Raw genomic sequence first — 22,039 nt, 5'->3', positions numbered from 1 at the left:
AGTTTTATCAGAGAATTCGCCAGTTAATGAGGAGTCAACACCAACTCTAGCAACTTCTTCATGAAATAGAACGGCTTATTTTCTGAAGTAGAAGAATCTGATACCAAAACCATACAGAAAATGAGAAAACAGACCCAAGAACCATGGAGAAAAGAATCCCTTTGGTTGTTGTTAAATCAGGGTCTCACTAGTAGCCCTGGCTGGTCTGGGACTGTATACATAGATCAGACTGACCTCAAACTTGCAGTGATCCTCCTGCCTCTGTCTCCTAAGTGCTGGAATTATAAGGGCACAACACTCTATCAGGCTTGCTATTTTGAGATAGTTTTTTTGTTTGTTTGTTTTTGTTTTTCAAGACAGGGTTTTTCTGTGTGACAGAGTTGTTCTGGAACTTGCTTTGTAGACCAGGCTGGCCTCGAACTCACAGAGATCCTCCTGCCTCTGCCATGCCCGGCTCTTGAGACAGTATCTTGATACATGGATACTCTCTCCCATCTCTCAGGACAGCCTGGAACTCCTGTACCCCAGTGTCGTACACACAGTCCTCTTAGCCCCAGTGCTGAGATTACAGGTATGTGTCATTATGCTCAGATGGTGAAAATAAAGATTCTCAAAACACTATTAGCAGGGGTCTGAAGAGACAGCTCATCAATTATGAGCACTGACTGCTCTTCCAGATGATCAGTGTTCTATTCCCAGCACCCCATGACTGCTCTAAACTATCTGTAACTTTAGTTGCAGAGGATCCATCACACTCTTCTGACCTCTGCACTCAAGAGGCATGCACATGGAACACAGATGTTTATGCAGGCAAATATGCATGCACATAAAATAATTTAAAAACAAACATTACTAACAAATAGAATTTGGCAATATGAAAAAAATATATAGCATAACAGATATGCAAGGCAAGTTCAAAACCAGAAAAGTAATTAAATGTAATGTTTTATATAAACAGGCAAAAAAGAGAATTTTTTTTTAAAAAAAGAGAAAAGGAAAGAAAAATATAAGATCACATTTATTAAAGCAAAAAAAATAGTTCACAAAATTAAAATCCCTCTCATGATTTTTAAAAATTACAGTAGGGAATCTTTGTGAGTTCTAAGTGAGCCTTGTCTACATAGTGAGTTCCAAGCCAGTTAAAGCCACATAGTAAGAACCTGTCTCAAAAAAATCAAAACAAAAATGGAATAGAAAAGGTCAGGTGGTTCACACCTGTAATTCCCCTCTGGGGATTTAAAGACAGGAAAATCACAAGTTCAAGGCCAGCCTAGGCTAGGAAGTGAGTTCCAAGCCATTCTGGGCTACCTAATAAGACCTAGTCTGAAAAGAAAAAAATAAATAAATAAAATAGAGAAAAATTCTTCAGAAAAGTCTCATGAAAACTGGGTTAGAGGGGAAAGTATTGGATGGATAAAGAATGTCTAAAATCTCCTACCCCAAGGCTAACATTAACACTAAAGAGTAAATGCTTTCAGCCTGGGATCAGGAACAAGGCAAAGGAACCCATTCCGTCCAGCCAATGCAGTAAAGCAAGATAAGACTATGCAAGGCAAACAGATCAGAAAGGGGTAGATAAACATGTCTCTATTTGTTGATGATTCCTTACATAAAAATTACAAGGGATCTAAACAGATAAAAAAAACCTCCTAGAACTAAGAAGTTTACCAACGTTAAAGACACAGATGAGCAGAAGCAACTGCCTTCCACTGCACTAGCAGTGACACACTAATCCCACAATACAGAATCAACGACAGTTCTTCACAAATTAAAAACAAAAAGAGATATTTATAATATTCAGGTGTAAACCTTTTTTTCTTTATTTTCCCTCTCTTCCTCCCTCAGGTATAAATCTAACCAAGTACAGGTTTAAAACATTTTTTACTTTTACTGATTTATTTATTTGTGTGTGTGTGTGTGTGTGTGTGTGTGTGTGTGTGTGTGTGTGTACATGTGCCATAGCATCTCTGTGAAGACCAGTGTGTGTGTGTGTGTGTGTGTGTGTGTGTGTGTGTCTGTGTGTGTGTGTGTCTGTGTGTATACATGTGCCATAGCATCTCTGTGAAGACCAGAGGCAACCTGAGGAGTCAGTTCTTTCTTTCTTCATGTGGCTTCCAGGTACTGAACTCACGTCCTTGGGCCTGGCGGTAAATACCTTTACCCACTGAGCCATTGTGTCGGTCTAAGCACAAGATTTGTACATTGAAAGTTACAAAATGTTAATGAAAGTAATCAACCATAGTAAAAAGATATCAAGTCCCCATAACTGATATACAGGCTGAAGGCCATTCCTATCAAGTCCCAGATGTTTTTTTTTCTAGGCACAAATAAAATTATTCTAAAACTACTATGGAAAAGAAAAATAAAGTAAGGAGAATAAGTCTGCTTGATCTTTGGAGGTATGATGGAGCAATGAAATCAACACTATGAGAGATAATGGCAGAAGACAGAAAAAAAATGGTACAAAATAGGAAACTCAGAGATAAACCTATACCAATATGCTCAGCTGACTGATTACTGATGAAAATGCAAAGTAACTCTATGTTTTCGGCAAATGGCACCTCAGCAATTGACTAGTCAGAGTCAGAAAGTGACCCTTGACCCACATTTCACAACCTATACAAAATTAACTTAAAATGATCACACACATAACCTAAGGGTAAGTGTATGACATGTTTAGAAAAATGTATAGGAGATAATCTTTTTTTTTTTTTTCTTGATTTTCAAGACAGGGTTTCTCTGTGTAGCCTTGGCTATCCTAGAACTCACTCTGCAGACCAGGCTGGCCTCGAACTCACAGAAATCTCCCTGTCTCTGCCTCCTAAGTGTTGGGATTAAAGGTGTGTGCCATCATCATCATCATCATCATCATCATCACCACCACCACCACCACCACCACCACCACCACCTGGCACAGGAGATAATCTTAATGGAAGGCAAAGTGTTTTAAAAATCTAATACCAAAAGCACAATTTATAAAAGTAAAAAGTTAATAAGCAGAGTTCATAAAAATGATGAACTTTTGCCCTGGATGTCATGCCTGTGACCTCAGTTACTTGGGAAGCGAAGGCAGGATCACAAGATCAAGATCTGATGGTGCAACACAGTGAGTTCAAGGTCACTCTGGGTAACTCAGAGAGACCCTGTTTAAAAGTAAAAGGTGGAAAGAGGGCCGGGAATATCACTAAGTGGTAGGAAGTGTCTGACCAGCATGCTCAAGCCCTGGAGTAAGTCTCCAGAACTGTAAAAAGGAAAAGACGGTTTGAAAACAAAGCACAGGCTGGGTGAGCACATTTGCAAACCACACATTGAGCAAAGAACTAGTACCTAGACTATCCAAAGAACTCACAGAACCCTGCAGAGAAAACATCACGTTATTCACTCAGAAAGTAGGCAAAAGATGTGAACAAACACTTCACTGAGGAAGACACACAGGATAGGAACATGAAAAGATCATCATTAGCCAATAGGGGATTGCAAAGTGATATCAATGGGGTGCCCATCCTAAGGGCTAAAATAAAAACTAGTGAGAATCAGGGCTGGAGAGATGGCTTAGTGGTTAAGAGCACTTGCTGCTTTCGCAGAGGACCGGAGTTCAGTTTCTAGCACTCACAAGGTGACTCACAACCACATATAACTCCAGTTCCAGGGAATCCAATATCTTTTTCAGAACTCCGTGGGTATGTGGTGCACATACATGTATTCAGGTGCACATACATATGCACAAATTAAAACATAATAAATAAATCTCTTTTTTCTTTGAGCCAGGTGTGGTGACTCATGACTTGGGAGGCAGAGACAGGCAGACCTCTGTGAGTTCCAGGACAGCCAGGGCTACACAGAGAAACCTGTCACCCCCTACAAATCTCTTTTTTTAAAGCAGTATAGTGAGGACCGACTGCTGACAAGTTTGAATAAAGCCTGGGCCATCTACACACTGCTTATGGTATGGATGCAGAAGAGCAGAGCAACTAGGGGTACACATAAGGCAATTTCTTAATAAACTATATGTAACAGGACCCAGAAATTACACTCCTAGACATTTTCCATAGAAATTCTCCTGCAAAATGTTCACCCCGCCACCACCACCAAAAAATGGCTGGGAATGGAACTCAGTGTCTTAACATTTGCAGAGCACGCACATGGCTCTGTATTAGATCCCCAGCACAAATGAGATTTTTTTTCACACGAAAACCTACACACAAATGTTTGTAACAGCTCAATTCATCACAGAAAAAGCCTAGGAAGAACCCAGATTCAAGGAGCGGACAATCAAAGAAACCGTGGTGCAATTCACACTGCAAAAAACTGGGAAGTAACAGATGAACAATGTTCAACACACTGAGCAGCCTGGATGCGTGTCCAGAGAATTATGCAAAGTGGAAAAGGCCAATTCCAAGGCCTTACATGCTGTGTGGCTCCATTCACAAAACCTCTTTGAAACAACAGAATTACAGAAGCAGAGAACAAGCTGCTGATAGATGCAGAGGAGACGGTGTGGCTGTGAAAAAGGGTCATGTGAGGAGTCCTTGTGCGGGTGGAAATGTCCTATGACCTCATGATATCGGGGTCAATGCCTTGGTTATGAGGTGTTCTATCATTTTGCAAAATGCTAACATCAGGAAAAGCTGGTAAAAGCCATGGGGATCTACACATATCACCCGTTATAACTGCGTACAGATCTATGACTGCAAAATAGAAAGCACAAAGCACATTTAACTTGGTAACACATAGACTATATTTTTCTTAAATTTAAAAACATATGAAATATATTTCAACATTCATATTGATTTTACATTTTGATTTTAAAAGTGTTTATTTTGGAAACCATTTTCCAAACTGGAAAGGGTCACAAGTTGCAAAGTGACAGAAACGAGCAAATAGTAAAGCAAAACGCTAGGAGAAAGCTGAGAGGTAAAGGTTTGGTACGTAAACTACATCCTCCAGATGGATCTCCGTGAGTTCAAGGCCAGCCTATTCTACCCAGAAATTTCTAGCCAGCCAAGGCTACACAGTGAGTCCCTGTCTAAAAATAAAGGTTTTTTTTTTTAATAAATAAAATAAAATGCGTGGTCCAGGATTCCTTGGCTTTTGACTACACTTCATGGAAGATCATGCATGGGAAATAGCCATAGCTGACTAATGAGAAAAATACAAGCTAGGGCCAGTGAACACCAAAGGTAGAGAGCACCCCCCCCTTCACCCTCCACCCCAGATTAAAGAGGGAGGATATCCTGACACAGGTGATAAGTTGGATGGACCTTGAGAACTTTAGGTCAATCACAGAAGGACATACAGCATGATCCCAGAAAAGCTAGAAGAACATCCTCACAGGGACAGAAGATAGACCAGGGGGTGAGGGGTTGTGAGGAGGAGACAGGGAGCTGCAAGTCAGTGTCAGTGAAGCCGTGGCCGCAGGAGTCTGAGGAGGCCGCTGGTCTCACTGCATCTGCAGGAATGACACAGAGTGCCGGGCTGGAGAGGCAGCAGTTCCGAGAGAGCTCACCCCACAGTCCTGAGGACTGGAGCTGGCACCCCAGCACCATTAACAAGCCAGGCACCCCACATATGCCTGTACCCCAGCTCCAAGTGGCGTGGGAGATAGGAGGGTTGCTGAGGTTGGTTGAGTTCCAGGCCACCTAAGAAAGCACGTGCTCCAGGTTCAGGGAGAGCCCTTGCTTCAAAGGAATAGGCAGAGAGTGATAGAGGAGGTCACCTGATGCCTGCTTCTGATCGCTACAGGCCCACAAGGTGTGCTCATGCATACACATACAGGCACACACACTCCAGAGAGCCACAGTCAGTTTAGATAAATACATCTTTAAAAACAACAATAAAAAGAAGCAGAGAATGACCAATGCTTGCGTTCAGCGGCTTTCCCCTTTTTAATGCAGACCAGAACCCAAGCCCAGGGAACAGTACTGCCCACTTTCAGGGCGAGTCTTCCTACCTTGGTTAGCCTGATCAAGATACTCACTAATGCCTAGGATCCTAACAATCCCTCAAGGGTGTGTCTGGAGGCTTGTCTCTAGGTGATTCCAGATTCTGTCACAAGAATTCGGGTCTTGCCAAGTATTCTTCTCATAATTCGAGGACGAATCAATTGTAGAGAAATGAAAATACTGAATTTGAAATTTTTACTTCTCCGTAAGATATATTCATGAATAAGTGGTCTCTCTGAAGTTACGAAAACAACAAACTCATTCCTAACACGGCTATTGTGCAGACTTTCCAGATGGACTATGACCCTTGACCCCGCCCCACCCTCTCCCTCAAGCCTGCACCAGGGCCCCTTAAAGCTCAGAATGAACTCAGCAGGGCATGTCCTCCAGCTGAGCTCATATCTGCTCTGAGCCCAGGTCTGTGCCTGTGCGACCCTATCACCACCGCCACTGCCTGTGACCTTCCTCTGCGGCGCTATCTCTTCCGGCTGCTAAGTGGATACCTTCCATTTTTCACATTCCTAGAGCAGAGCCTGGTTCCTCTTCTCCCTGTCGTCCACTGCTGGCCTCAGCAAAGTTCTTTACTGCCGACACCCCTGCCTCGGGCGCTCCTCCTGTGGGGGGGGTTCTAGGGTCTGGCTCCCCACCTCATCCTATGGTCTGTCACCCCCAAGACCTCCGCTGTCATTTTTTCTACACCTGCCCCTGCAAGCTACCATGCCCTGGTTTTCTCTCAGTGTCTGTGGCCTGGTCTCAGCACTTCCTGAATGTGAAGACAGTCGGCTCTTTCTGATCTGTCTTCTGGTCCAAGGGACGGAATGGCACCGCCCCATGGGGCTACAATAAAGGAAAACAGAGGCGGCCCACAGTAAGCAGCTTCGGCATGGGGGCATGGGAGTAGCGAGTCTACCGCAGGGGAAGAGAATCAGGGTCCCGCCCTGCAGTGACCTCGGCAGCAGGAAGAACCCAATTATCAGATTTTTGGCTCTGAGTCTGGGAGTGCTACCCAGCCTGCCTGAGTCTCTTTCTTTACTCCTCAGGGGTGGCGAGCATAGCTACCTGCTCCGGGGAAGGGATCAGCACTGCCAGGAGCATAGGCCAGTCCTCTCCCTTCGTCAGCCAGGACAGGCATCACAGGTCAGAGCCAGTTCACTACAGAATGATGGGCATGTGTTCTTTGAGGCCACGGATACCTCCTAAAAGAGGGCTGGTGAGATGGTTCAGCAGGGAACGGCACTAGCCACTAAGCCTGATCACCTGAGTTCAATTCCCGGGACCCCCATGTAAGAGAGAACTGACTCTCACTATTTGTTCACGTACTATGGCAAATGCATGTACACATTCACAAAATAAATGAACAAGATGCGATTTTTTTTAAAAAAATGTCTAAATGAGCGAATTTTATGTGTATTTTACTACAGTAAAGAAAAGGATCAGGGCATTAGGCTGGTTAGCCTTCAAAATATACCCAGAACCTGCCTGCTGCCCCCAGCTCCCAGCCTAGCCCAGGCAATACAACTTATTTCCTCATTTATGACAGCGGCCACCCATCATGTCTCCATCCCACCTGTCTACTTTCAACAAGCAGCCAAAGAGTTCCACAGGGAATGAACTCGGAAGCTGTCCCTATTCCAGAGAACCCTGCAGAAGTCACCCACGCCTGCCTACCCAGCTGTTGGCTCGCCTGTGGTCTGTCTCTCTGCCCCCAGGCTGTGCTGGACACTGGTGGGCACGGGCAGTCAACCCTGCCACAGTGGCCCTGCCCGGTCACCACCTGGCCTCCTGTCCTTCTTGGTCATGATCTGCTCAGGTGTCTCGATGCAGGCAACGGTCTTTGTCCTGGTACCTTTTCCGCAGGACAGTGCTTGAATTCACATGGAGTAAGTGTTCAAAATTATTTGTTGGATTAAAGAAACATCATTTCTGAGGTCAACAGTTCTTCATCAAACCAAGACTCCAGCACCTCAGTATTTTGGACAAGGCTGCCACCTGGTGGTTATATTCCACCACAGCAGGCTCTTCCCCGCGTCCTGTTGACTTGAGAAGCCCGCTCTTGCCAGAAGAGCTCTAAAAACTCCTTGCTTTGCCATCTGCGTGGCTGGGGAAGAAGAGGCACATGTCAAGGGCACCCCAGGGAGAAGAGGAGGAGGAAGACATGACTTACTCAGAAAGTCCAAAAGTGAGCACCCAGGGTGGACATGACATGGGCGAGGCTGATTGGAACCCCAACCTCTCTGATGGTTCAGACCCAACGAAACAGTTAGAGCCCTAAGTCTGTCTGAAGAAGAAGTGCCAACAGGCTTGAGAGGCCGGGGACCGAGGGGAGGCGGGCAGGGCAGCAGGAGGCAGGGCAGCAGGGGGCAGGGCAGTAGGGGGCAGGGCAGCAGGTGGCCGGCTTGGCCTAGTAGATGCTGCATTCTTTGTTCCCGTTGAAACAAATTCTGGCCATGCACCAGGGCACAGGGAAACTAGACAGTCTTTGAAGGAATGAGAAGGAAGGCTTCTAGGGGCCCCTGCTTCCTTCCCAGCTTGAGCAGCTCCCCTCCCGCCTGCTTGAGATGGATGCTGGCCGAGTGCAGGTTTAGAATCACAGCGCATGGCACACCTAAATAAGAAATGACTGGCAGTGCAGGTGATAGGCCCGTGGCCAGATCTGATCACATGGCACACGTGAGCGGCCTCTGCATCTGTATCAGCAGTGGCTTTCCTCGTCCCTGTGACCAGAGGCCTGACAAGAAGCCACTTAAGGGAGAAACGCTGACTTAGGCTCAGGCATTGCATGGGCGGTCCATCATGGCAGGAAGGCACGGCAATCGGAGCGCCAGGCGGGCACGCTGCCCTTGGGAAGCAGCGGGATGGGTACCGAAGCTCGGCTCCACTTTCTTCTCTCTCCCTCTGTATTTAGCAGAAGACCTCACCCCATCTAGGTGTCTCCCAGATTATTCCAATCCAGTCAAGTTTGACCACAAACATTAATCATTACATTACTCCATAGATGTGTGTGTGTGTGTGCGCGCGCACACACACACACACAGAGTTTAATTCCAGCACTGGGGCTATAGGTATAGAAGAGTCATTGGTGCTCACTGGCCAGCCAGCCAAATGAAAAAGCTTCAGGTGTCACCAGGTTGTCCAAACTGTTCCTAAGGAGTGTGTCTTCTCCTATTACCCATAGTAACAATAGTGTTGCTTACCTATTTTGATTTTTCTAAGTTGGGGGTATCACATATAGGATTTTTGTTCTGATTAATAGCTCCTCAGCTACAAATGAAGCTTACTGTTTTTCTATGGGATATCTATTTCTTTTTATGTGAGCTCCATATTCTACAGTTTTCCTTATGGGTTTGAATAGTCTTTGTAAACTTGCGTGTATTTTGAATAATCCCTTCAGCATCCTTTAAAAAGTATATATATGTATATATATATATTATGTGTATGAGTGTTCGCCTTCATATGTGTGTGTGTGTGTGTGTGTGTGTGTATGTGTGTGTGTGTATGTGTGTGTGTGTGTGTGTGTGTGTGTGTCTGGTGCTGGTGGAGGACAGAAGAATGTATCAAATCCCTTGGAAACTGGAGTCACAGGTGGCTGACAGCTGCCATATGGGTGCTGGGAACAGAGCCCAGGTCCTCCGAGAGAGCAAGCGTTCTTCACTGCTGAGCCATCTCTCTCGTGCCCTTAGGAGCTTGTTAACGACGGAACACCTCTCTCCATTTCCTTAGTGCCTACTACAGGTTAACTCTCTGGTGTCTCCTTTATTTTTATTTTTCAAACTTTCACTATATCTATGTATGTACAAATGTGGATGTGTTGTATATGTTTGTGTGCGTGTGCATGTGTGTGCAGATCAACACTGAGTGTCATCTGTGTTCTCTCCACCTTGTTTTGTGAGACAGGGTCTCTCGTTGAACCTAGGACTCAGCACTCACCAGGCTGGCCGGTCAGAAAGCCCTGGAGATCCAGCTGCCTCCACTGCCCCGGGGCTGAGGTCACAGGTAAGCGCCTGCCTCATTTTCCTTTGCACATGGGCACTAGGGATGGAACACAAGCCTTTGTCCTTGCACAGCAAGTATTTTACCCTCCCACACACCCCTGTGACTTATTTCTGTAAGGAAGAATGAGATAGGATCCAATTTTATTTTTCAGAGTTACCTGGTTTTTACTTAACTTACTTTAACTTCTTTTTTCAGGGATTGAACTCAGGACCTCTCACCTGCTGAATTCGAGCTTGACCCTAAGCCACGCCCACAGGCTCCAACTTGACATAAACCACCTTTACCCTATACCAAATGTGTGTGTGGATCCTGGCCTTCCTCCAGGGCTCCACTGCGCTGTCTTCGATTGCTCTTCTCCAGACTTTCCCTGGTTATCCCGGGATGAGACTAGATCAGGGCTTCCCAGCAGCAGGTCTACCCAGTCAGGCAGGACACTCCTGCTCTCCTGCAGGCTATGACTAGCAGCATCTCTGTCTCTATCCACTAGGTGGAAATATAACCTCCCAGTCAGGACAACCCAAAATACCTTCCCCGGGGCCTAGTGCTTGCTGGCTGGTGACTGAGTCCTCAGTATCATTTTACTCAGGGCTGCTCCCAGTTCCACATTGATATGCTAATTAGGATGAAAATGAATTGATGGAATAATTTAGACACCCTTATTACATTTAATATATGACACGACCGAATTTAGTCTCTACTATATTTAATCTTCCTATCCCAAACCCACACATTTCCTCCCATTTATTCACAAGGACATAGCAGTGTTCTTCAAAAGAGCGTTAGATTTCTTTTAATATACAGGCTCTTACTTACCTAAGTTTATTGCTAAGTGTTTCTCCTTTCTTTCCTACTTTTTTGTTTGTCTGTTTGTTTTGAGGGAGGGTTTCTCTTTGTAGCCCTGGCTGTTTTGGAACTTGCTTTGTAGACCAGGCTGGCCTCAAACTCACAGAGATCCACCTGACTCTGCCTCACAAGTGCTGGGATTAAAAGCGTGCGCCACCATGATTTGGCTCCACATCCTTTCTTACATGAGATCATTTCTTCCAATATTATATTTTCTAACCAGTCACTAATCAGAGAACTATTTAATCTTTTTCTTTCAGACAAGGTACCGTGGAACCTAGGCTGGCCTGAACTCCCGATCCTCCCGCCTCCACCTCCACCTTTACTTATTTTTTGAGATGAAGTCTCTGTCCTGCTTAACCAGCCTTGAACTTGCGGGTTCAGGTGACACTCCTGTCTGAGTATCTGGGACCACGGTTAAACGTTGCCGAGTGCAGCCAGATAACATACTTCTTTGCTAGAGGTGCCCCCCCACCCCCCCACCACACACACTCTCATTGTCTATCAAGAGTTTGTTACTAAACTGACATGGTGGTTAATTCTGACAGTTCCATTGCCCAAATCTATCAAGATGGCTATGTGGTTTTTCTTTGGCCTATGATATGCCTGGCAGGCATATAATGATAACATTCATTCATTTACTCATTTAAAAAAAGATTTCATTTTATTTTATGTGTATAAGTATTTTGCCTGCATGTATGTCTGTGCATCACATGTGTGCAATCCCCATGGAGGCCAGGAGAGAGAGCTGGATCCCCTGGAAATGGAATTACAGACAGTTGTGAGCCACTATCTGGAATCGAACCTGGGTCCTCCGGAAGAGCAGCAAGTGCTCTTAACCGCCCAACCATCTCCCAAGTCCCTCATTCATTCATTTTTAGATGGCACAACTCCACTTGGTGGTACTGTCCGCTACTGTCCTTCTAAAATTTCTTGGACAGCATCTGCTAACATTTTAATTTTTTTTACATTAATATGGAGAATAAGGCTGGCATTAATTTTTAATTAATGAACGGCATCTGTTAACTTTGGAATCAGTAGGAGAGGCTTGCTTGGTGAAAATAAGCTTTACTTTCATCTGTTGTCTTTAGTATGAATTCAGTCTTTAAAACAGCTAAGTCATCCCGTAGAAACACAGGCCCCTCTCCTGACGCCCAAAGCCACATTCTGTCCTCACATTAAACTTCTTGAAGGCCAAATAAATGTCGATATATCTTTGGAATGTGATGTTTTTGTGAAATGGGTTGAAAAGCGGTAAGAGGAACAACCATGATGCTCAAGGAAGACCTCAGCTTTTCCTCACCTTGGGCCTTTCCATGACCCACTGCCATCCACTGCCATCACCCAGGATGACTCCGGAGCTCCACCACCTTGCTAAGAGGATTCCGCACACACTAGTGACCAGCGGACTCCTGGGGCGACAGGGCAAACCGCTGCCTTTCTCTCCCCCCACTCCCCGGCTGTACAGTGTCTCCCCAGTGCACGAATTCCACAGGTGAGGACTACGCCCCCAGAGCAGCTCCAGGCCAGGGTGAGCGGAGGAGGGATCATGAGTCAAAGGGAGCTTCCACAGGACAGGAGGCCACGGAGGCCCTTCCTACCTGCGGTGCTTCTCAGGCGGCTCTCAGTGAGCTCGGAGATGGCTCCGGAGGTGGAGGTCTTCTTCAGTCGCACTGCCCCGGCTGAGGCGGTTCCAGGTTTGGTGAGCATGTCCTCACTGCTGGCCCTCTTGAGCTAGAGAGAAGTTGGAGGGATGTTGAGAGGACAAAGACACAGCGAGGAACGGTGTACCCCACCAGCGCCCAGGAGTTTAGAGAGAATCACAGGAACTGCATGGAGGTGCAAAGGCTCTTAGCCCAACCCCTTACAGCACGGAACAGCTGTTATTGGACAGAGGCGAAGAAGAGTGTTTATCCTGGACCAGGAAGTCACTCTCTGCCCTCACTGAATAAGCCAGGGGGCTAAAGACATTATAACATGCCCTGCTGTGTGTGCTCTGACACACTAACACTGACGTTTAAACCTATAAAACCTAACACAATGACTAGAACACACGAGGAAGAAAAACCTCAGGTGACTCCATCAAATTCCTGCATTCAAGATAGAAATAGCTCCTTTACCAAAATGTGCCCAGGGCCCTGTAGCTTGAGCTCAACAAGCCACCCGGTTCAGCACAACATAACCATTCATATATGTGCTCATGGCATTCAGTCCCAAAGTATTAACAGTCCAAAAGTCTGAAGTCTTTGCTGAGATCTAGGGTGCTCTCTCTAGCTGTTGTTCTGTGCACATGTTCATGTTTGTGCACGAGAGTGCACATGTATGTGGAGGTCAGAGGCCAACCACTGTGCACTTTGTTTCTGTTGGGGGGTCTCTCACTGGCCTAGGACTTGCCAAGTAGACTAGGCTGGTTCATCTTGGTTGTCAAGTTGACACACCCAGAAAGCAGGGCCCTCGACTGGCCCATGAGCACGCGTGTAGGGCATCAGATTGGCCCACGGGCATGTTTTTGGGGGGGCATTGTCTTGATTGCTAGCTGATGTAGGAGGAGCCAGCACACCACGGGCAGTGTCGTCTTTATTCTGTACATGGCCCTGGGCTTCCTAAGGAATCTAGCAGAGCAAAGGCCAGGGGGCAAGCCAGCAAGCAGCATTCCTCTGCCGTCTCTGTTTTAGGTTCCCACCTGCAAGAGTTCCTGTTCTAGTTGAGCTCCGGCCAGGACTTCCCTCGGTGATGGACTACAAGCTGTACTGAAATAAACCCTTTCCTCCTCAAGTGGCTTTTGGTCACGGTGTCTACTACCACGGCAACAGGAAGCAAACCAGGGCAGCTGGCTGTCCAGCAAGCCATCGCGGTCTCCCTATCTTTGCCTCCCCAGCATGGGGATCCCTACCACCTGCCTCATTGTTTTGTGTGTGTGTGTGTGTGTGTGTGTGTGTGTGTGTGTGTGTGTGTGTGTGTGTCTTGCATGTGTTCTGGAGCTCAAACTCAGCTGGGTCCTCCTGCACAGCAAGCACATTACTGACAGCCATCTCTCCCCACCCCACCCTGCTGCCTGTTTCTCTGAGACAGAGCTTTCTCTGTGTAGCCCTGGCTGTCCTAGAACTTCCTCAAACTCAGAGATCCACCTGCCTCTGCCTCTCAAGTGCTGGGATTAAAGGTGCATGCTGCTGCCACCACCTGACTCTTTTTATTTTTAATTAGTTAATTAATTTTTTATTTTTTGTGTAGGAGTAGTTGCCTGAATGTGTGTCTATATGCACCACATGCGTGCTTGGTGCCCATAGACGTCAAAAGAAGGCATTGGAGCTCCTGGAACTAAAATAATAGGTGGTTGAGAATTGAACCCATGTAGGGGCTGAGAATTGAACCCAGGTCCTCTGGAAGAGCAGCTAGTATTCCTAACTGCTGAGCCATCTCTCCAGGCCCTTTGCAAAATCGAACCACAAGTAGAAACCTCTACTATACAGTGACATGAGCATCACTAAAGGGAAGGGATGGGAGAACAGCAAGGCTTAAGGACCAAAGAAAACCAAAACCTGGCAAGGCAGACACAACCCTGTGCAGCGCCATGGCTGGCATCTCGGCTTCTGCTGGCATCACTTGGCCTCCCACAGGCAGCCCAAGCCCTCCAGGTCTGACGACTTGAGAATGGAACTGTGCCTCTGTCTTGAACTTGCTTCACCGGGTCCCTGAGACTTTTCTCAGCAGTCTCTCATATCCCGAGGTCTCTAGAACCGTAGATGTTTCACCTTTACAACTTCCCACAATCAACTTAGGAGCTCTGTGCAGCGACTTTGACCCCACGGCACATGGCCTGGCCTCTCCTAGAACCTTGGTACAAGTCTCCAGGACCCCTTCACTCTGGCATCTTCTGTGTCCACAAAACCAGCACCACCAGGACGACAAGTTCAGCGGCCAGCCTGAGAGGCAGCCTGGCCCTTCTGGGCAGCTGCAGCAACAAAACGCGCTGAAGGCTCTACCTTTCCAGCACTCTGAAATGAGTTCGCACTGCTACACCCTGCAGCTCTCAGATGAGTGGGGTCTTCCCTTCATGGCACTTGCCTATTGTTCAACTTGTCTGAACCCATCCATCCTCAACTTGAAGCAGGTTCAAACTACTTCCCTTGCAAAATGCACATCTTCACATCTTTCTGCTCTCATTGCACATCTGGGTAGATGCAGAAGGTAATAACCAGGCTGGTAGGAGCCATGTGTTCCCCCAGCCTGCCTTCAGCAACTCAGTGCCAACAGCCATGTCCTTACTTGCCACCAAATGGGACACATTTCCACTCTTGTCACGAGTTGCATACCCTTCTAAGGCCTCCACCACAGTGGCCCCTTTCTCTCTGTCTCTTTCTTGTCTCCGCTCAGAGGTGGCCTTTTGCCCCCACCCCCAATAAATCTCTTGTATGAGATCTGTTGTGTGGTATGATCTTTGTGGCATTCTTTGTCCCCCATCTGCTAAGATACTCTTCCTCTGAGAAACTCTAACACAGGGCACAGCTTGCACGTTGTGCTGGCTTAAAATCTCCTCTGTCAAACAGTTAGCACATTAGTTTGAATTTAACCTTGCTCAAGTTTTCAGAAGGTGGGCAAAATACAGCCAGATTTTCTTGCCAGAATATAACATAAAGGTCCCTAACCCAAATCCTAATAGAGTCCCTGTTCCTCTTTGAAACCCTGTAAGCAGGGTCCTTACTGTCTACATACCTGCCAGTTTTCTGGTCTCTGAACTCCCCACCAGACTGGTTTATTAAGCTTGCTTCTAACATTTGAGGGCTTCTCTAGCTCACATCTCCAAACTCTTCCACATTCCTCCCACAAAGCAGTTCAGAATGCCTAGGAGCCACACGGTCAGGTTCCTCACTGTGACCCTACTTCTCGGTACCAATTTTACGAATAAATGACATTTTCATTGCCATGACCAAATAACTGGCTAGAGGAAAATTAAGAAGGGATTTATTTTGGCTCACTGCTTGGGGGATACAGTCCGTGATGGCTGGAAAGGACCAGCGGCAAGAGGCTGCTTGCTTATTCCTCAGCAGCTCCGTGTGGGGAGGGGGGGATGGTGGGAGAGGTGGAGCTCAGCTGCCTCTCCCCTTTCTTATCCAGTGGGCCTTCCTTCCTCAGTTAATCATTTCCAGAAAAGCCTTTACAGACATACCCAAAGGTGTGTGTCTCGTTAATCTCAGGAGTGCTCTAAGCACTGGAGGCTGTCCCCTCCGTGTGCAGGTACACAAGCTTGGTTGCAGTGACACTTGCCCAAGATGTAGGACATAAAGATTTACAAATGACCCCACCACCCCTTGGAAAGGAAGCAGCGAGTTACTGGTGTAGGAAGCATAAGCTGGGAGAGCACCCGATCCGGTTACTGCCTCATGTTCTTTCTGCATTTTTTGGCTTTGTTTCCTGTTACCCAAAGGCAGCTTGGCACCTGTCTAGGTTTCTGGCTTGCTACGGAAGATCCCCATGAAGGTATGTGCTCAGGTCGGTGTGTGTAGTCAGTGCTCTCACTAAGGGTTTCTCTCGGATTTAAGCTGCTGAGCACCTGAGCTCACAAAGGAACAGGTTTAAATGCCTCACTGATCTAAGTAACTAAGAAACTCCTCTCCATTTCACAAAGATGAGAGCAAGACCTCAAAGCTCCATCATCAGCTGCAACAAAAGCTAGTCTCTAGCAATAGGTAACTCTCTCTGTTTGTGGTCCTCAAAGACAAGCTGCTATCAATTATGGCGAGGGTTTGTTTAAATACAAACACCTGACTATATCTCTTCTTTTTCTTATCTATCTATCTATCTATTTATTTATTTAATGTGCATTGGTGTTTTGCCTACATGTAGGTCTGTGTGAGGGTGCTGGATCCCCTGGAACCAGGGTTATAGGCAGTGAGCTGCCATGTGGGTGTTGAGAATTGAACCCGGGTCCTTTGGAAGAGCAGCCAGTGCTCTTAACCTCTGAGCCATCTCTCCAGCCTGTGACTTCATCTCTTCTTGAACTCAACACCAACCACCAAGTTGCTGAGTCCCCAGGTCTCAGGCAGACATTTCTAGGGACCGTGACAATGTTTAGAGCAGCCTGTCTGTGGAAATCGAATAGGACTCACCTCGTAATTTTACACTGTCTGAGAGCTACATTCAAAAGTAAACTAAAGCAAATAAAGGACCTTATGGCAGCCTGGAAGATGGCTCACTGGGTAAAGTGCTTGCTACACAAGCCTGACAATCACCTGCCAGAGCCATGGTGGCAGGAGAGAACAGACTCCCCTCCAGACTCCACACACCTGTCCCAGGACCAGCATCACCATCACCACCACCATGACAATAATATACAATAACAATAATTTTTTTAAAATTAAACTTTATACAGCGTGTGGTAGCACATGCCTTTAATCCCAGTACTTGGGAGCCAGAGGCAGGCAGATTTCTGTGTGTCTGAGGCCAGCCTGGCCTAAACAGTGAGTTCCAGGACAGCCATGGCTACATAGAGAGACCCTGTCTTAGAAAAGAGAAAGACAGACAGACAGACTTCATAGGCAATGGCTATAGGTGAGGATTATGTCAGTAAAATCCCTGCTGCACAGGCCTGAGGACCTGAGCTCAGAACCCCAGCATCCATATAAAAACGCAGCAACATCCTTGGGAGAAGAGAGACAGGTGGATGCCTGGAGCTCATTAGCCAGCCAGCCTAGCAAACTAGTGAGCTCCTGGTTCAGTAAGACTGTATTAACATGCAAGGTAGACAGCAATCTAAAGAGATCCCTAATGTTGACCTCCGGCCTCCACACACACATGCATGCACACCCACATGTGCAGCCAAACGAATAAACACTCATACAAACAAGGGGAATTTATTTATTTTTAAATGAATATATAAAAATAGTATCAATGTGATCAATATAAAATGCTCATAGTCATTTAATGAAGAGATATTCTGAGAAACGCACAGCTAGGCAATTCTTTCATGGTGTAAACGTCACAGAATGTGCTTCCACAAACCACTGCACAATAAGTTATACAGTATATAGAGAGATTATAGAGATAGTATACATATATGCATGTATGTATATAGCGACATTGTTTCTGGGGTCATGATAAATAAACAGCACATCAAGACAAGAGAAAGGACCAACTCAGCAGATGTGGTCAGCAGCACTTGTGAACGAAACACCTGCAGCCTCACACAGCCTCACACAGCACATTTCTGTCTTTGTAAGTAGGCACGCTCCAGAATAGTTATTAAAGGCATGGCAAATACATAAACCAGGGACACAGCTGGTTACCAGCTTTTCAAACTTTATCATACTGATTAGAGAGCTGGGTATGCCGTTCCCTCATAGGACTGGCAAAGCAGTCACACAAACATGTTACCACACACACATGAGCAACGCACTGTGCTCTGACCTTACAACGGCTATGCCACTAGGGTATCGAAAGTCCTCAAGCCCACTATAATGTTATAGAGCCATTGCACACGTGTCCATCACTGGCTGAAGCATCATCTCATGGCTCATGCCTGTATGTTAGTGGGATCTCCTGAATTTCGGGTACTAACTCTTTAAAGGGCTCCATGCCACAGGTGGCTAGGGGCAACCATATTGAGAGCATTTTATAGGAACTATCACAGAACACTACTTAGGACTCAAGACTCAGACAATGAGCCCATGCTGGAAGACTGCTCTTCCCTTCAAGGATGTAGTACTGTTACAGTACATGCTGGGAAGATTCGACGTCCCCAAACAGGTCCCTAGCTGCAAGGCCCAGCAGCCTGTGCAGGGCCAGCATGGGACCAGCATCTAACCACTCTCAGTTATGGGTTTTTCTTTCTTATTTTTCTTTGTTGTTCTCCTTTCCTTTTATTAACAAATAGGAAATGGCCAGGTGGTGGTGGCACACGTCTTTAATCCCAGCACTCGGGAGGCAGAGGCAGGTGGATCTCTGTGAATTTGAGGCCAGCCTGGTCTACAGAATAAGATCTAAAACAGGCACCAAAACCACACAGAGAAACCCTGTCTCAAAAAACAAAACAAAAAATAAAATTAAAAAACAAACAAACAAATAGGAAATGAAGAAAAAGGCGATTCAGCCTTCCCAGAGATGCAGGAGGTCAGCAGACTGGCCATATACTTCACATATGTTCTGGACCAGGCTGGGCATCAGGAGATGACACAGAAGCAGTGGGCAGAGTGGGCAGAGACCAGCTAGAGAGTCCAGTCCTCTTGGACCAGCCTCTCAGAGATGCAGTCTTGAGCCCTTGTCCCATAGAGATGTGGGAACCTTAGGATATATTCATTTTACCATCATCCTTGGGCTTATCCAAACTATACTCAAAAATAGTAGGAAAAAAAAACAGCATCTGTTCAGAAAATACAGATTATTTTCCTCATCCTTATTCCTAAAACATCACAGTGTGACAGCTAATTTATGCTCAATTAGACATTATAAGTAATCCAGAGATGCTAGAGGCATCCAGGGCTCACAGGGCTCACAGGTTCTATGAAAATACTACCCTGTTTCAGATGAGGCCCTAGAGCACCCACAGGTTTTGGCATCCACAGGAATCCTAGAAGAAGATGCCTGTGGACAGTGAGGTACAACTCAGATTTCTTTTCTGCTCATACAAACTCAAACCAATGTTTTGTCGACTGTAACCAAGTGAGCTCTGACTCACAGCCCTGGGTTCTTTGGTGCGGCTGGAGTGATGTGGCCTGTTGAGGCCAGAGCATGCATGCTGCTGCTTGCATACCAAGAAGAAGGTTTACAGCAGCATCCCTGCCTGTTCTTCCTGCATCTCCTGCAGCTCAGGCAGCATCTGAAATTAGGGATTCAGCTCGATTTTGGGTGGGTTTGATTCCATTTCCTATTTGTGAACAGTTAAGACGTCCACATCCACTTACTCTCAAACATTACCATGTTGACTAGTCCAGGCAGGGCTCTAGGGATATTTGCTATGGGTTGCAACTTCCCTATCGGCTTCTAAGTTTTCACTGGGGAAGGAAATCTACTTGCTTTTCTGATCATCACCATTTCCTCCTCTTCTCTTCTGCTCTCTGGAGTTTCAGTGATCCACTGCCCACCCTCAGCTGGAAAGGACAGGGCTAGCAAGATTCAGGCATAGTTCAAGTCCTCCTACCACCTTTCCCAGCCCCTGGTAGCCTTGTCATAATACCAGGCCAAGAAAGCTCATGGCTCAGAATGGAGAACAGGGAGCCTACCACATGAGTGTGTGCTTCTCCTTAACACTCTCCTATGGCAGGAGCTTCTGAAGCAATGACCTTTGCTGTTGGAATGGCCAGCATCACACTGTCCCCAGAAACACTCTTTTTTTTTTTTTTTTTTTTTGAGACAGGGTTTCTCTGTGTATCTTTGCGCCTCTCCTGGAACTCACTTGGTAGCCCAGGCTGGCCTTGAACTCACAGAGATCTGCCTGGCTCTGCCTCCCAAGTGCTGGGATTAAAGGCATGCGCCACCACCGCCTGGCCCCAGAAACACTCTTGTACCTTCCTTAAATACCGTCCTGACACCCAACTTCTCTATCTAGCCCAGCATAGTAGATCTTACACCTGGGCCCAGCCAGGTAAATGGGTGGAAGTAGAAAATATTATCTCAGCCAGGTGGTGGTGGTGCATGCCTTTAATCCCAGCCAGCACTCAGAAGGCAGAGGCAGGTGAATCTCTATGAGTTTGAGGCCAGCCTGGTCTACAAAGTGAGTTCCAGGATAGCCAAGACTACACAGAGGAACCCTGTCTCAAACAACAACAACAACAACAAAAACAAACAAACAAACAAAAAGGAAAATATTAAACAAAAAATCAAAATATCAAACAAAAATCTTGAGTGAGATAATCCAGACACAGAAAGACAAACAGAGCTAAAGTTCCTAGCTCCAAATATTCAGGTGTGAGTATAAAATCCTCACAGCCCTGCCCTGAAAGTCTGTACCTTACTAAGCCGAGACTCAAAGGCCAGCGAGGTTGAAGACTTGGAACTCTTCATGCCGGAAGGGGTCCCAGGGAGGGGCCGGGTGCGATCAGGGCCATGGCTGCCTGCTTTGGCAACTGGACTCCAGGGCTTGGTGGCACTCCGCATGATGTCCTGGAGAGACCTTCTCTCTGTAGAAGGGTACAAAGGAAAACACTTGTTTCCAAAACAATACTTGTGAGTGACATGATAAAGCTTTACAAACTCCATTCACTGAGCTTACAGTTGCTACCACAGAGTGAGTGTTAGGATTTAGCCAGGTATAGAACACTAAGATGCTACTTTTGCATGCTGCTCATTTTTATTACCTCTGAACGGGTGTTTACCAACTTATTATAATGTATATGCAATATGATTGATATTCTGATATTGCTTTCCAGCAAATGATACCTTATTCTTGTTACAGACACCTAACAGATCCGTGTCACACTACATATCTATAAACACACACATGCACACGCGCGCACACACAATCCAGCAGCTTGCATCAAGATATAAATGCCCCCATGCTTTGCAGCTTCAGAACGATCAAAACAATCTCCTTAATTTTTAAACACATATAAATGAATTATGGAGAGTTAAATTTCACAGAAATACAAATGACTCCTTTTTGATAAAAATGAATACCATTTAAAAATTAATGAAGTGCATTTTAATTGGTCAGACCTGACATGCAGGCTTATTTCCTTAGTTAAATAATTTATGAAAGAAAAAAATCATTCAAAGTATCAGACTGCAAAACTAAGCTATGTACATCTTTAATCCCGGTATTCTGGAGGCCGAGGCAGATGCTTCTCTGTGAGTTCAAGACCTGCCTGGTCTACATAACAAGTTCCAGGACAGCCAGGGCTATGTAGAGAAACCCTGTTTCAAGGGGGGAAAAAAGTAGCAGAAAGACCTGGAAGAAAGCTTGACTCTGGGGACAGAAGAGCCGGCAGCCCAGGTCCAGCCATCAGCTGTCATTTATGACCCCTTGCATCCTCCAACCCTCAGCCTTGCTGTCAACATCTCAAGGCTGGATCAAAAGTTCCGGTATCTTTGTACAGCCACCCTGCCTCTGTCTATCCCTGTGGGCTCTGGTATGACAAGACACTAAACCACAGTGTTCTATCCTCTCAAAGGACACCCACAGATGACAAGCAATTCTGAAGCCACTCTCTTATGGGGCACAAAGGCTCTGGTTAACCTAGTTAACTCTAGCTGGTGCCAGAGTAGAGGGCCTCCTCTGCCTCCTAACATCCTAGGGCGATCTGCAGCCCAGGTCAGGCTGCTACCACCTC

The 22,039-nt window shown here is 46.2% G+C and overlaps 1 protein-coding gene across 7 annotated transcripts in view; it reads right to left on the bottom strand.

Moving 5' to 3' along the window:
* The window catches only part of Specc1 (sperm antigen with calponin homology and coiled-coil domains 1), a 278,263-nt gene that overhangs the window by 185,812 nt on the left and 70,412 nt on the right, over positions 1 to 22,039 (bottom strand). For all 7 annotated transcript variants that reach the window (XM_006973560.4, XM_076542533.1, XM_015992424.3 and 4 more), the window contains 2 exons: positions 20,721 to 20,890; positions 12,380 to 12,512 (listed from right to left, as the gene is read on the bottom strand). In XM_006973560.4, the coding sequence (XP_006973622.1) occupies positions 12,380 to 12,512; positions 20,721 to 20,867 (280 nt within the window). In that variant the 5' untranslated portion in view covers positions 20,868 to 20,890. The remainder of the gene's footprint in view (positions 1 to 12,379; positions 12,513 to 20,720; positions 20,891 to 22,039) is intronic.

The sequence above is a fragment of the Peromyscus maniculatus genome, chromosome 8, assembly GCF_049852395.1.
Source record: "Peromyscus maniculatus bairdii isolate BWxNUB_F1_BW_parent chromosome 8, HU_Pman_BW_mat_3.1, whole genome shotgun sequence".
Taxonomy (NCBI): Eukaryota; Metazoa; Chordata; class Mammalia; order Rodentia; family Cricetidae; genus Peromyscus; species Peromyscus maniculatus.
Note: the sequence above shows the minus strand (reverse complement) of the source record. Positions and strands in the feature narration are given on the sequence as shown.